Genomic DNA, 13489 nt, shown 5'->3' with positions numbered 1-13489 from the left:
CGCACTTCGAAGATTGCCCTGGAACGACCCCTTACAGCTGCCCTGCTATGAACAAAGCTGAAGACTCATCGATCTTGACCTTTTGAACACTCGTCGCGATGCGATCAGAGCAATGGCTGTCGCTGATCTCGAGAGTGGATTGCCTATGTCTACTCGCGAACCTCAACATATACGCTCAAAGTCGTGTTCTACGTAATAGTCCATTTCTGCGTGTACCGCATCGGCGAACCAACTACAGCACCTTTAGCACAATCACCGGTCTGTAACGCCATTTCAATCGCTTAATGCCTAGCTTCGACTTAAACGTTAGCCTCGCGGTACTGAAAACTCGATTCCTGGCACTAGCACGTGGAACCTAGGTTAAGTGTATCAGTAGGGCCAAAAGTCCTGTTGATATTTTATACAAATAAACAATATTGAATCCAGATGATATTACCATTAACATTTTAAAATTAATGCGGTGTATTTAAATACAAAATCGCTTGAAATTAAATAGAGAAGAAAACTTTGCCAATTAAATTCTACTATTTATATTTATTCGCAACAGTTACGTATTTCGCTTACGACTTGCAGGCTTCATCAGTATCTTTTTCCGAACTCCAAATACTTCAGACAAAATCGCTTGTTTCATGTATGGTCTATTACCCGATCACTATAGTAGAAAGATTTCCGGTATCATATATTGGATTTATGCGATTTTAGCAGTAAGAGTATTGATAAGGCCATTGCAAATCATATTTTAGTTTTTGTCGCCCCCCCCCCCTTGGAAATTGGCTTGCAAAATCGGGGGGCAAAAAATAATTTGTAGGATAAGAATCAAATTTCTTTTTATAAAATCAACTAGCTGACCCGACAAACTTCGTATTGCCACAAATTAACCTGTGTTGTACATAAATCATGAATCTCGGATGATCTTTGTCACAATCTCGAGTTTTGCAAGCCCCCCAGTGGGCGGTGCTTCCGACGACGGGTCACCGGAAACACTCGCGACCGTCTCGTCCTGAATGATCTAGTGTTACTATAGATAGTTTTTGTGGTCTTGTATTGACTAATGTTTTATGGAAGAGTCTCGAATTTCTCGAGTTCGATTAGCTTTTGAGTTTCGCAAAAATTTCTGCTTTATTTGTATGAGAGTCCATATCCCCGTACCACAGGGGTGAGAGGTCTCTAACTATCGTAAAATAAATTCAAAACTCCAAAATCTCCCACATGCCAAATTTGGTTGCATTTGATTGATTAGTTCTCGAGATAAGAGGAAATTTGCATTTCATTTGTATGGAAGCCCACCATCTTAAAGGGGAGATGGGCCATAACTCGCTTTCTAAAGAAAAGAGGGGTCTCAATTCACCATAGAAAAAAATCTTGCGTCCAAAACCACTTACATGTCAAATTTGGTTCCATTTGCTTGATTAATTCTCGAGTTATGAGGAAATTTGTTTTTCATTTGTATATGAGCCCCCCCCCCTCTTAAAGTGGGGAAATCCATAGAAAATATACCATAGAAAATATTCTTGCCTACAAAAACACTCACATGATAAATTTGGTTCCATTTGCTTGATTAGTTCTAGAGTTATGAAGAAATTTGTATTTCGTTTGTATGAGAGCCCCCCTCTTAAAAAGGTAAGGGGTCCTAATTCATCATAGAAAAAATGGTTGCCTCCAAAAACACCCACATGCCAAATATGGTTCCATTTGCTTGATTAGTTCTCGAATTATGAGGAAATTTGTATTTCATTTGTGTAGAAGCACCCCCTCTTAAAGTTGGGAGGGGTCCTAATTCACCATAGAAAATATTTTTGCCTCCAGAAACCTCCACATGCCAAATTTGGTTCCATTTGCTTGATTAGTTCTCGAGTTATGAGGAAATTTGAATATCATTTTTATAGGAGCCCCCCCTCCTAAAGTGGGTAGGGGTCCCAATTTATCATAGAAAAAAATTTTGTCTCCAAAAACACCCACGTGCCAAATTTGGTTCCATTTGCTTGATTAGTTCTCGAGTTATGAGGAAATTTGGATTTCGCTTGTATAGGAGCCCCCCCTCTTAAAGTTGGGAGGGGTCCTAATTCACCATAGAAAATATTCTTGCCCTCGAAAACTTTCACATGCCAAATTTGGTTTCATTTGCTTGATTAGCTCTCGAGTTATGAGGAAATTTGTATTTCATTTGTATAGGAGCCCCCCCTCCTAAAGTGAGGAGGAGTCCCAGTTCATCATAGAAAAAATTTTTGTCTCCAAAAACACCCACGTGTCAAATTTGGTTCCATTTGCTTGATTAGTTCTCGAGTTATGAGGAAATTTGTATTTCGTTTGTATAGGAACCCCCCCCCCCCTTTTAAAGTGGGGAGGGGTCCTTATTTACCATAGAAAATATTCTTGCCCTCGAAAACTTTCACATGCCAAATTTTATTGCATTTGCTTGATTAGTTCTTCAGTTATGAGGAAATTTGTATTTCATGTGTATAGAATCCCCCCTCCTAAAACGGGGAGGGGTCCCAATTCATCATAGAAAAAATTTTTGTCTCCAAAAACACCCAAATGCCAAATTTGGTTCCATTTGCTTAATTACTTATGTTATGAGTCGAGTTATGAGGAAAATTGTGTTTCTTTGATACAGGAGACCCCCCTCTTAAAGTGGGGAGGGGTCCTAATTTCCTATAGAAAATATTCTTGCCCTCGAAAACTTTCACATGCCAAATTTGGTTTCATTTGCTTGATTAGTTCTCGAGTTATGAGGAAATTTGTATTTCGTTTGTATAGGAGCCCCCCCCCCCTCTTAAAGTGGGGAGGGGTCCTTATTCACCATAGAAAATATTCTTGCCCTCGAAAACTTTCACATGCCAAATTTTATTCCATTTGCTTGATTAGTTCTTCAGTTATGAGGAAATTTGTATTTCATGTGTATAGGATCCCCCCTCCTAAAACGGGGAGAGGTCCCAATTCATCATAGAAAAAAATTTTGTCTCCAAAAACACCCAAATGCCAAATTTGGTTCCATTTGCTTAATTACTTATGTTATGAGTCGAGTTATGAGGAAAATTGTGTTTCTTTGATACAGGAGACCCCCCTCTTAAAGTGAGGAGGGGTCCTAATTTCCTATAGAAAATATTCTTGCCCTCGAAAACCTTCACATGCCAAATTTGATTCCACTTGCTTGATTAGTTCTCGAGTTATGAGGAAATTTGTATGGAAGCCCCCCCTTTTAAAGAGGAGAGGAGTTATAATTCCCCTTATAAAGAGGGGAGGGGTCTCAATTTACCATAGAATAAATTCTTGTCACCGAAAACACCCACATGCCAAATTTTGTTCTATTTGCTTGATTAGTTGTCGAGTTAATCAGAAATTTGTGTTTCATTTGTATGGGAGCCCCCCCTCTTAGTGGGGGGAGGGGTTTCTAACCATCACTAAAACCTTTCCTGGCCCCAGAAAACCTCTACATGCATATTTTCATGCCGATTGGTTCAGCAGTTTTCGATTCTATAAGGAACATACGGACAGACAGACAGATAGACAGAAATCCTTCTTTATAGGTATAGATTGTCTGTGGGCTCTACAGTCTGAAAAACTCAAAATATGAGTCTCCGAGTTGAATTAACGCTTCTAGCACGAAACAGAAATGCAAATTCGAACAATGGAATTTCCGAAAATCGTCCAAAAAAATTTTCCTTCGTTTTTGTCTTTTTTCGTATATTTTTGCATAGCAAATAACAACGTATATATTATAAACAAGAATAGATTCGGTTTTCACGTTTAAAACTTAAGTAAAAATTCTTAAAATCCATGTTTTTTTTGCGCGATTAAAAAATTCACTTTGTTTTTTTTCGCCCCCCCCCCTTTAGTGGCCGAACACCGGAAAGACAAAAACTTTATAAAATATTTGTAATGGCCTAAGTTTTATTTTTTTATATAGAATACAGTTACATATAACGCAATGATGTACGTGCATTTGCGAGAAGAATCTTTTGTGAATGGGACACCAGACAAACTGTTGCTTTCTAAGAGATGGCGCTGTTCTAGTGGTAGTAAAATCAAAATTTCTCAGTTACCTATGCTTACCTACTTAAAAAGCAATCACTCAGGTGATAATTTTGTAGGTAGATAAGCATAGATAACACATATTGTTTGTGGTACAGTTTCTCTGTTACGCTTAATTTTCATAACTTTTAAACATTTTTGCGACATTTCAATCAATGATTAATTTCCATAACTATTAAATATTTTTGCGACATTTCAATCCGAAGAAATTAAATTTCATGACGTGGACGTGATAAATAATATAAATAATGATAAAAAATTTGTTGGTTTATTTGTAAAACGTTACATTGCGATTAGTGCTAAACACAAAAAAAAATGAAATGCGCGAGTAAATCGCGCTGAATAAATTTATTGTCGCGCAAAATTAAATTGTTTTCAATATGCACAATATGCGTTACCATTTAACGACATCTGTTGTATTCAACAGGCAAACATTAATGGTTTCAACTGTACGCTCACGCTTGGCGCATAATGAACCACTAGTGCCAGCTTTTGATTATTATCAGAAACTAAAGACAGTTAAACAACACGCTCAACTAGAGATTGGGAGCTGTGAGTTCGACTCTCACCTTCGCTAAGTCTATATTTTTGGCCTAATATAAAGAATTTTCAGTTTGCCTGAATCTTCATTTCTCGCATTAAGCATTTATTCTTCCCCAACAGAAAACTAAAGACAGTGTCCCATTCCAAAGTAATAGAATTAAACGGAATAGAACAATTAATTGAATATGCATCAGTTTTGTGCGAAAATCAAGCAAAAACAATTTTTTCATCTAATTGTAAAGCTGTAATGAACGATAATTAATAAACAGTATTACTTAACAGTATTAATAAACGCATTTTACAACGTACATACAACGGACATTTCAAACAAACTGCAATAATACAGCGCAGGTCCATTTTCGTGCACCTTAGGCATACCCCTCGTCTGAAGTGCACGAAAGCGAATGACAGGTAACATCGAACAAAGGCCACAGTTGATCATATGTCTACCTTGCTTTCTGCCCACCGATTTGACAGATATACGTCAACGGTATCGGTAACTGCGTTGTTTTCGGCTTTCTGGAAAAGTTTTGATCGGCGTGCATAATCTTGATAACAAATCAACAGTTTTAAAGTGATTATAAATGCAATAAAAAGTGAACGCGAACGGTAAATATTGTGCTTTTGGGTGAGGATTAAAACTTGGATAGCAGTCATGATGATGGAAAACTTAGATCACGTATATTGCAATACCGCGTCCACCGATGTCAGCGGTAAAGATTCTCCGGAACAAATCAGTCTTTTCAAAGAGGTGAAGCAATTGCAATCGATTCTGTTGCTCCACCTGGATCTGATTCAGGAGCAAAGTGATCAGATTCTTGCCAAAGATAAGCTGATAATAAAACTGAAGGACGAAAATGAGCTTCTCAAGCATCAGCTAGAACTGGTTAACAAACGATTGCAGCAAATGAAGCACAAGGAACTTGTTTCGCTTACCATTCCAGTTAGAAATGTCCCTGTTGATAAAGTGTATGACTTTAACCATCGCGTAATTCCACGCATCGCAACAGAACCAACGCCTAATGATAATATTTTGGAAGTGTCCAGCACCGTAACAAACATAAAGAAGGAAGTGATATCACACGAGTATGATAATTTTGACGCAATTTGTCACGATTTCGGAGGAGAGCTTGAGTCCGATATTAAAATTGAAAACAATGAAATTGAGGAGGAAATTTTTCTCAATTACTCAAAGTCGGACGATGAATCGGGGCCTTCTAACGACGGACCAGTGACAGAAATCGACTCGGCGACAGAAGAGCGTCCTCCCAGCAGCAGTACACCGATTAGTTACGGCGTCAGCATTGCATCGTTTGAAAACATAACCAATACTCTCGAATCCACTAGTGTCAACAGCAACAGCAATAACAACAACAACAGTGGTAACGTAAATAGTCAAGTGCAAGCTGCTGCACAGCCATCAGCAAAAGATGTTACAATCAGCAGCGATGAGAAAACTAACAGCTATAACTTGATTTGCTCTTCGGGAAATTCTTCCGATGGAAGTTTAATGAAAAAATCTTGCCGAACATCATATATGATTACACAAAAGCCGTATATAACGTGCAATTGGAAGGACGAAGCAATTACTAATGAATTAGAGCGGTTACTGGAGAATGAAGCAGCTGAGCTGGAAATTCCCTGCTGGACAATTGTTGAAGAAAACTACGGCAGTAATATCGAACAAACCTCGGAAAATATAAGTGACGAAGCATACATGAAGCGTCATTCAAAATTTGAATTAGACGAAAGACGCCGCAAGAAGTGGGACGTTCAACGAATTCGAGAGCAAAAAACTATCGAACGGCTTAAGAAAAGGCACTTAAAAACGGACGCGGACAGTGAGCAGAAAAACATTGGATCATTCTACCCGTCAATCGAAACCGTTAAATACATTCACATTACCGAAGAGCTCCCCGTGCAAGCGTTTGGTGAACCAATTCCGATGCTTTCGCCCAGTACCTTCAGCCTACCCTGGATGACGAGAGGCTTGGATACGACCGAAAGTGTAACGCCGTCAGAGTTTGGTCCCGGGCCGCTGTTTAGTGCTTCGACAATTTCTTCTCCTGTGCTGACTACAGCAGCATCAACCTCATCAGCACCGGCAACACTCAGTACCACCACCACGCAGGACAGCAAAACTAAGTTTCAGCACCGCCTGGCACCGAATCTACACACACAGAAGCAACGGTTTACTAAACGTATAAAGAAGGAAACTTAAGCGGTTCGGATTATTTGAGAGGTCAAGTGCTTTAACAAGGATCTACTTGCAGTGATTAAGAGCTGATATGATTAAGGTGAAACCAATAAGAACGTTTGATTTTCTAATAGGATTAGGGATAAAACAGTGTACAGATTGTGTCGTAATAAAAGAAGCATGTCCAGTTCGAATGTTGTTCTTTCTGGTGGAACTTCGAAACTCACAACTGAACATCTAATGTGCGCGAGTTTGTTTGATTGACCGTTGATATTTTTCAAAATTGGATTTGCGTCGCAGTATTTAACCTGCATCTCACATTTTAAGTTCATTTTTTAGATTTGGTTTGGGTCCATGCTACTGTCGTTGTCGTGTCGTGTTTTCGCTGTCACTCTCAATTTTATTTTGTTTCTATTGCAACGGCAGCTCCATTGTAATCAGAGTCAAAACCAGCTCAATTTTATGTAGGCTTTCATGAAGTTTACTTTATATTTTTCACATAAAAAGTTAATATTTACATTTATTTATTTACTAGAAAGCAACAACATCAAACAAAATACCGTAGCCGAACAAACGAAATCAAACGTTCCCCGTTACAAATTTGGAATATCGTTTCTTCCCAGCGTTGCGACAGTTACTCGCAATGGCTTTCACCTGTCGCCAGGATAGGTTTTCGTCAACAGCCTGACTATCGTTGGCTAAGATGCGGCGCCATGAGCCTCTGGGTCTGCCGCTTCTTTGTTGTCCTTGCAGGTTTCACTCAAATGCTTCTCTGCAGATCTGGTACGCTCCGCCCCTCAAGCTGGGCTCGATCCACTTCCACCTACGCTCACAAAATTCTGTTGTTATCGGTCATTGTTGACATCGACGATAGAGTTCCTCGTTGGTTATCCAGTTGTCAGGCCACCAGACACGAAAGATATATATATCGCAAACGGCGATAAATAAATACCTGCCGCTTTTGCGTTGCCTCCACCGTGATGCAAATTTAACGTTTGAGTTGAAAATTTTAGTCGGGGAATTTAATCTGGTTTTGAGCGCCATCTGTTTCGAAAACGTGTAAGAGCACCTCTGGACTCCGGAGACTCGAGACACCCAAATTGGTAAGATAATCGGCCAGCATATGATTAAATTTGCCGCTACCAGACAATAGCGTCGATCTTCTACTGGATTCGATAGAGAATTATCTTACAAACTACTTTAAGAGTAATACAGAGCAACGTGATGCCACGCCAGTTACCATATTCAGTTAGGTCTCATTTTTCAAGGACTTTGACCAATATGGTAGGTAACCATATACCAGAAATCATATTCAAATAAAAGTAGAAAATATATGTCTTTCCAATAAAACCAAATTCATAGCAATTAACACCATATACCTACGTTTTATTCCAATTTAATTTGCTACAGTTCTATAGAAAACCACCCTTAATCATCATACAGGGGAAGGTGGTATAATGTGCCCCTTGATAATAAATCGATATATCTTTATCGTGCTTCACAAAATTAACGCTGCAACTACAAGTTGTGTTAGTATTTGTATTGAAAATCAATTACAATTACAGTAATGACCCGATTTTGTCACCCCCATGATTAATTTATGGGTGACAAAAACGGGACAGTGACAAAATCGGGTATTTTTTCAATTTTTATTTTTTTGCAGATAACTTAGAACGAACTACATATATTTCATTCTGATCACTTTTAGGACATTTCGCACTTACATCTACCTCTCTGTGGACATTTGTCACCTGTTCACAGCAGCCCCACAGGTATGAAAACACGCGTTTTTTAATTTCACCGAAATGGTTGATTATACTGGTTAACTATGTTCATAGAAATTTCATAGCGTAAAAAGCTCTTTCTTATGGTGTGAAAGATTCTTTGATGAACTCCCCTAAAAGTAAGATAGAAAATTTATTTTTCAAGCAGTAAGAGATAGAGCAAAACAATGTTCTACAACATTTTTGAGAAGATTATTAAAAAGAACTTTGCCAAAGAAAGTGACCTTCTAGCTATTATAGTTGTGGAGATAAGAAACAACTTTTGTGAAAACTCCATGATAATCGACACAGTTCTTTTCACAGTGTTTTAACACATTTGACATGTTTCAAAATGATTTTCAAACCAAGTTTTTGATAAATCAAAAGCGTGACAAAATCGGGTAAAAAACGTGACAAAATCGGGTCAAAAACGTGACAAAATAGGGGGTGACAAAATCGGGTTACCACTGTATTGGTTTCAAGTAGAATTATCGAATAAAAATACTATGAATTATTTAATAACAGCGTCTAAACTCTGTGTTACTCGTTTTCGTGAGGTAATTTGCCCCACCAGCAGTATAATGCGTTCCATGCGGTAATTTGAGGATTTCTACCATTCTTATACATAAAAGTGTCCCAAAATATCATTATGTCATAAAACACGGGAGCTCATCCCCCAAACGATAGCTTAGGGTGTCACAACAAAACTTTTATATGGCGTCAACAATGGTTGACGCTCAAAAAATCAAAAAAATATTTTTAGATATGTTAAGGTAGGTGAAATAATTTTTTTTATTTAAAAAAGACTATTTTTTTAAAAAGTTATGGTGGCATGTCTGGAGTCATATTTGGTTACAGAAATGTATTGAATTCGGCAAAATTTGGAATTTTCGAAATTTCATTTAAATAAACATTGAAACAGGGTATCGAACAGTGTCTCAGAGCAATGTAGCTATGTAATGTAACTAAAATCAGGTCCCTGACAGGAAGTCATGCACTCAAAATAATTTTCACGACGAAATTACGTGAAAAGTTATGTGATTATTTTCCATCTAACTTTTCCCGTACTATTTACGTGAATTTAACGTAGTTTGCATTAGTATGCGTGCATTTACGTGGAAATCAGATAGATGTTAATGTATTTTCCAATAATGTTCAACTGAAAGTCACGTAACTCCCTGTAGAGAAATTTATGTGATTTTTCACGTGGAAAGAACGCGTGGATTATTTTGCGTGTGCTTTCGTAGCAATGGGTTGTATTCTCAGTCACCTCTCTGCTCGACTGCTGCACTGCTCGATTGCTCAACTGATTGACTAAACTGCTCGACTGGACTGGTCAATTAGACTACTCGATTTGATTGCTCGACTGTACTGCTTAACTGAACTACTCGACTGAACTGTTCGATGCGACTGCTCGATTCAACTGCTTGATTGGACAGATCGACTTGACTGTTCGACACATTTGCTTGACTTACTACTCGACCCGACTGCTCGACTTAACTGCACGATTGAACTGCTCGACTGGACTGTTCGATTCTACTGCTCGACTGGACTGCTTGACTGGACAGCATGATTCATCTGCTCGACTCAACTGTTAGATTCGACGCTCGACTCAACTGCTCGATTAAACTGAGCGATTTAACTGCTCGACTCGACCACTCTGTTGAACAGCTCGACTCGGCTGCTCGACTGGACTGCTTGACTGAACAAATTGATTTTCCAACAATAAATTGATTTAACTACTCGACTAGGCTGCTCGATTTGAATGCCCGACTTGACTGTTCGACTCGACTGCTCGACCCAACTGTTTAACTCGTTTGCTTGATTAGACTGCTCGACTCGCCTGCTCAACTCGATTGCTTGTCGCGATATCATATGGTCGGTGTTAAATCAGACCGGACCAAGTCGCTAAATTTAAAAAAATGTGGTAATGGTAGCAAACGATCAAGGATTTTCTAAGCAACTTTTTACTTTAATCAGACTACATAAATGTTGCAAACAGTCAGAGTTAGAAGATGATTTCGAACGCAGCAAACTTTGAATGCGTTTTCCTCGAAGTCAGAAATTTGCCGCTCGGTTCTGTCTGACTTAACACCGACCATATGAATCGATTTGCGGCAGACGATAGACGGTTCAGAGCCACTCACACAAAAAACCATATTGCCCGCCTATAGAATCAGCACAGTGGAGATAATGTTTTTATTCAGTAGAATAAAATCCAATACGACCATAAAAACTATTTGTTTCAGTTTCCGATTGGCTCTATTATGTACAACATCTTAGAGCTATATTATGCAATATAAGAACTCAAAGAACTAATACAAAGATCTTCGCAAACACTGGCTAATGAAATGTATCCGCAGTTTTCTGAATTCTTAACAGGTATTTATATTTTCCGGATCGTAAGATTTGGGCTCAACTAGTACCAATATATTTGCCTAATATATTAATATATGATAATAACGGGTGACAACTAAAATTTTGAAATTTTTCCGAGTCCCCTTTTTTGAGAAGTTAGGACACGTGCTTTATGGTACCCCAGCCTGGGCACGTCCGCATTAAATTGACGTATGCTTTAAAAAATTGTACTGATTTTTCATGCGATTACTTTGTCACCTGGTGATGAATCCACCTATACATCGCCAATCATAGCAACTTTGTAGAGATTTTCCAGCGTTATCATTCGATTTGCAGCAGTCATAGTGAAAACAATCAAGCAACCATGAAGTATTTTGTGGTTTCATTACTAAACGAGACTGACATTAGCTGATGCTCGTATTGTAGGGTTCAGTGGGGAGCAAAGAGGAGAGGATCCGGGAGTTTGGAATATGATATTGTTGATATTATTCCTACTGCAAACAGTTTCAGCGAGGACCACAGCTAGTGTCAAAAATCGTCAATTTATCGTGTGGAATACTTCATGCTCGATGTTTTGTTCGTGCTACACCCCGGAACGTAGAAGATGAACATCGTGAGGCACTTCATCTTCACCGGATATAGCCGATCCAACATAAACAACAACCTCTCTCTTCTGAAGAAAGGCGAAAACGTCGAACGAAAGTCGGGATTTGGCTACCCGATGGTGCTGTGTGACCATAAAATACAGCAGAAACTGAGTAAGAAGATAGAGAGCAAGGTGGCCCGGGTTCTACCCCGTGCGCCAGGAGGTCGGAGCGATCGACCAAACGGTGAAACTGTTCCTAGCCAAAACTGGACATTTTTTGTAGAAGCGTTAGTCGAGGCCGGCCATGTCTAAATAGCAAGCAATTACTCAAAGGGAGCTGCTGAAGGTGATAGTTAAAAACATCTACTCGACGAAGCGGTACGTCATGGTCCTAATGGATGACGAGACCTACTTCACGTTGGACAGCACCGACTGACAGGAGACCGGGTGTCAAATATATCTCCCACACCAAGTTCCCAAAGATGGTCCTTCTGTGGCTGTGGTAAACAACGAGAAGGGAATGCTCAACCCACTGTTCTTTCGAGGCTTGTGTTAAACGAGGAGATGGGGGGCCTTGTAGCCGCAAGGTTACCGAGTCTGCTTTGACAAGCGAATGGTCGTGGGTTCGAATCTTAGTAGAATCAGGCCATTCGATGTCGAAGTGACTTTAGCATGGGTTTATTCTCTGGCCCCTCTTCACCCTTCCTTCATGCTGAGTTCTACATTATCCCGAAGACGCTTCTTATGGTTAGTATACTGGTATGAGGACCTAATGAGGTAATGGTTTTGAATCTCAGGAGGACTCACCAGTGCTAACTATTACGAGGCGAAACAGGTTTGGTATAGTAGGACATGCATCGAAGCATGGGTAAAACCCTCAACATATAAGCACGAATAAAAAAAATATAAGCTTATCGTTTACTCAATAACGATAAAGCACAGAAATGCAGTGCAGAATACAGCATACACCCGGGCAACATTACAATAGATCAATAATGTTGTGGTCAAAGTGATAAGCCCATACAAAAAAAACGAGGGGATATACCATACGAAGTGCCAGCCGGGAGTTTCTAATCTTTTGGACGTGCCTGGCCTTGGTCTACTGGAGGAGATGAGCCGACTGAAGACTAACGCTGAACCTAAGATTACCAACCTTCCCGTCGTCCCCTCCTGCAAGCTGCGACCGATAGTAAATTTTTGAAGGAACCTCAAACGGAAGAACTACTCTAATATTTATTTTCGGAGAACGCAACTGGTCGCCGAGGCCACGAAAGAACTGAAGAACACTATCTATCTATCTATCTATCTATCTTTTCCTATCTGGTCAACTGCCGTAAGGCCGCCCGACTTCGAAGCATTTTTGTACAGGGTGTTCAATAAGTTCGAATACACTTTAAAAATGTGTTTATTGAGGACCTTTATGACATATTTGGTGGAAGGCCCCCCCTTTGTGCTTTAAAGAATCACACGCGGCACGCACCTGGTCCATGGGCATCTCGACCCAGATCTTGGAAATGAGCTTCTTAAATTGGTCTATAGTGCTCACTTTATGTTCGCACTGCTTGGCCAGCATGTAAGTCCTGTTGACAGACGTAATGATCTTTCCCGTAGAAGTCACGAAGTGCCGGGGCCTCAACCTTCTCCAGAACCTCGGTCTTATAGTACGTGGCGTTGATTTCCACGTTTTTCTCGATAAACACCAGTGAAAGCTTCCCACGCTTGGATACGGCCCCCCAAACTTTCACTGGCGTGGCGCTCTAGAACCGCAGGATGGTTATGTGGGACGGAGAGATGCTGGCCAACGTTGGCGCCCACAGCCGATCATTTTGGACATTGAGCGGCTATTGCAAGATGGAGAGTTTTTCATCAGAAAACACGAACCCCTGACCAGCGTGCCGCGAAAGTATCAGTTTTGCTCTGTCCAGCCTTTTCTTCGTTGTAGCCTCCGTTACCCCGTGAACCTTGCGTTTCTTGTACGGCTTGCATCCCAGGTCCTTCGTCATGATGGTG

General features: G+C 39.9%; 1 protein-coding gene across 1 annotated transcript; it reads left to right on the top strand.

Annotated features, from left to right (window-relative positions):
* The first annotated feature begins 5108 nt into the window (after positions 1–5108).
* Positions 5109–6945, top strand: LOC128743032 (protein male-specific lethal-1). Its single transcript, XM_053839538.1, has one exon. It carries the CDS (start codon positions 5231–5233, stop codon positions 6794–6796), a length of 1566 nt encoding a protein of 521 aa, XP_053695513.1. The 5' UTR covers positions 5109–5230; the 3' UTR covers positions 6797–6945.
* The last annotated feature ends 6544 nt before the right edge of the window (positions 6946–13489 follow it).

Source organism: Sabethes cyaneus, chromosome 3 (assembly GCF_943734655.1).
Source record: "Sabethes cyaneus chromosome 3, idSabCyanKW18_F2, whole genome shotgun sequence".
In the NCBI taxonomy this organism is placed as follows: Eukaryota; Metazoa; Arthropoda; class Insecta; order Diptera; family Culicidae; genus Sabethes; species Sabethes cyaneus.
This window is presented reverse-complemented; position numbering and strand designations above follow the sequence as displayed.

What these genes read in the sequence shown, in the direction of transcription:
- LOC128743032 (XM_053839538.1), top strand. Translation starts at nt 5,231, where the DNA reads ATGATGATGGAAAACTTAGATCACGTATATTGCAATACCGCGTCCACC.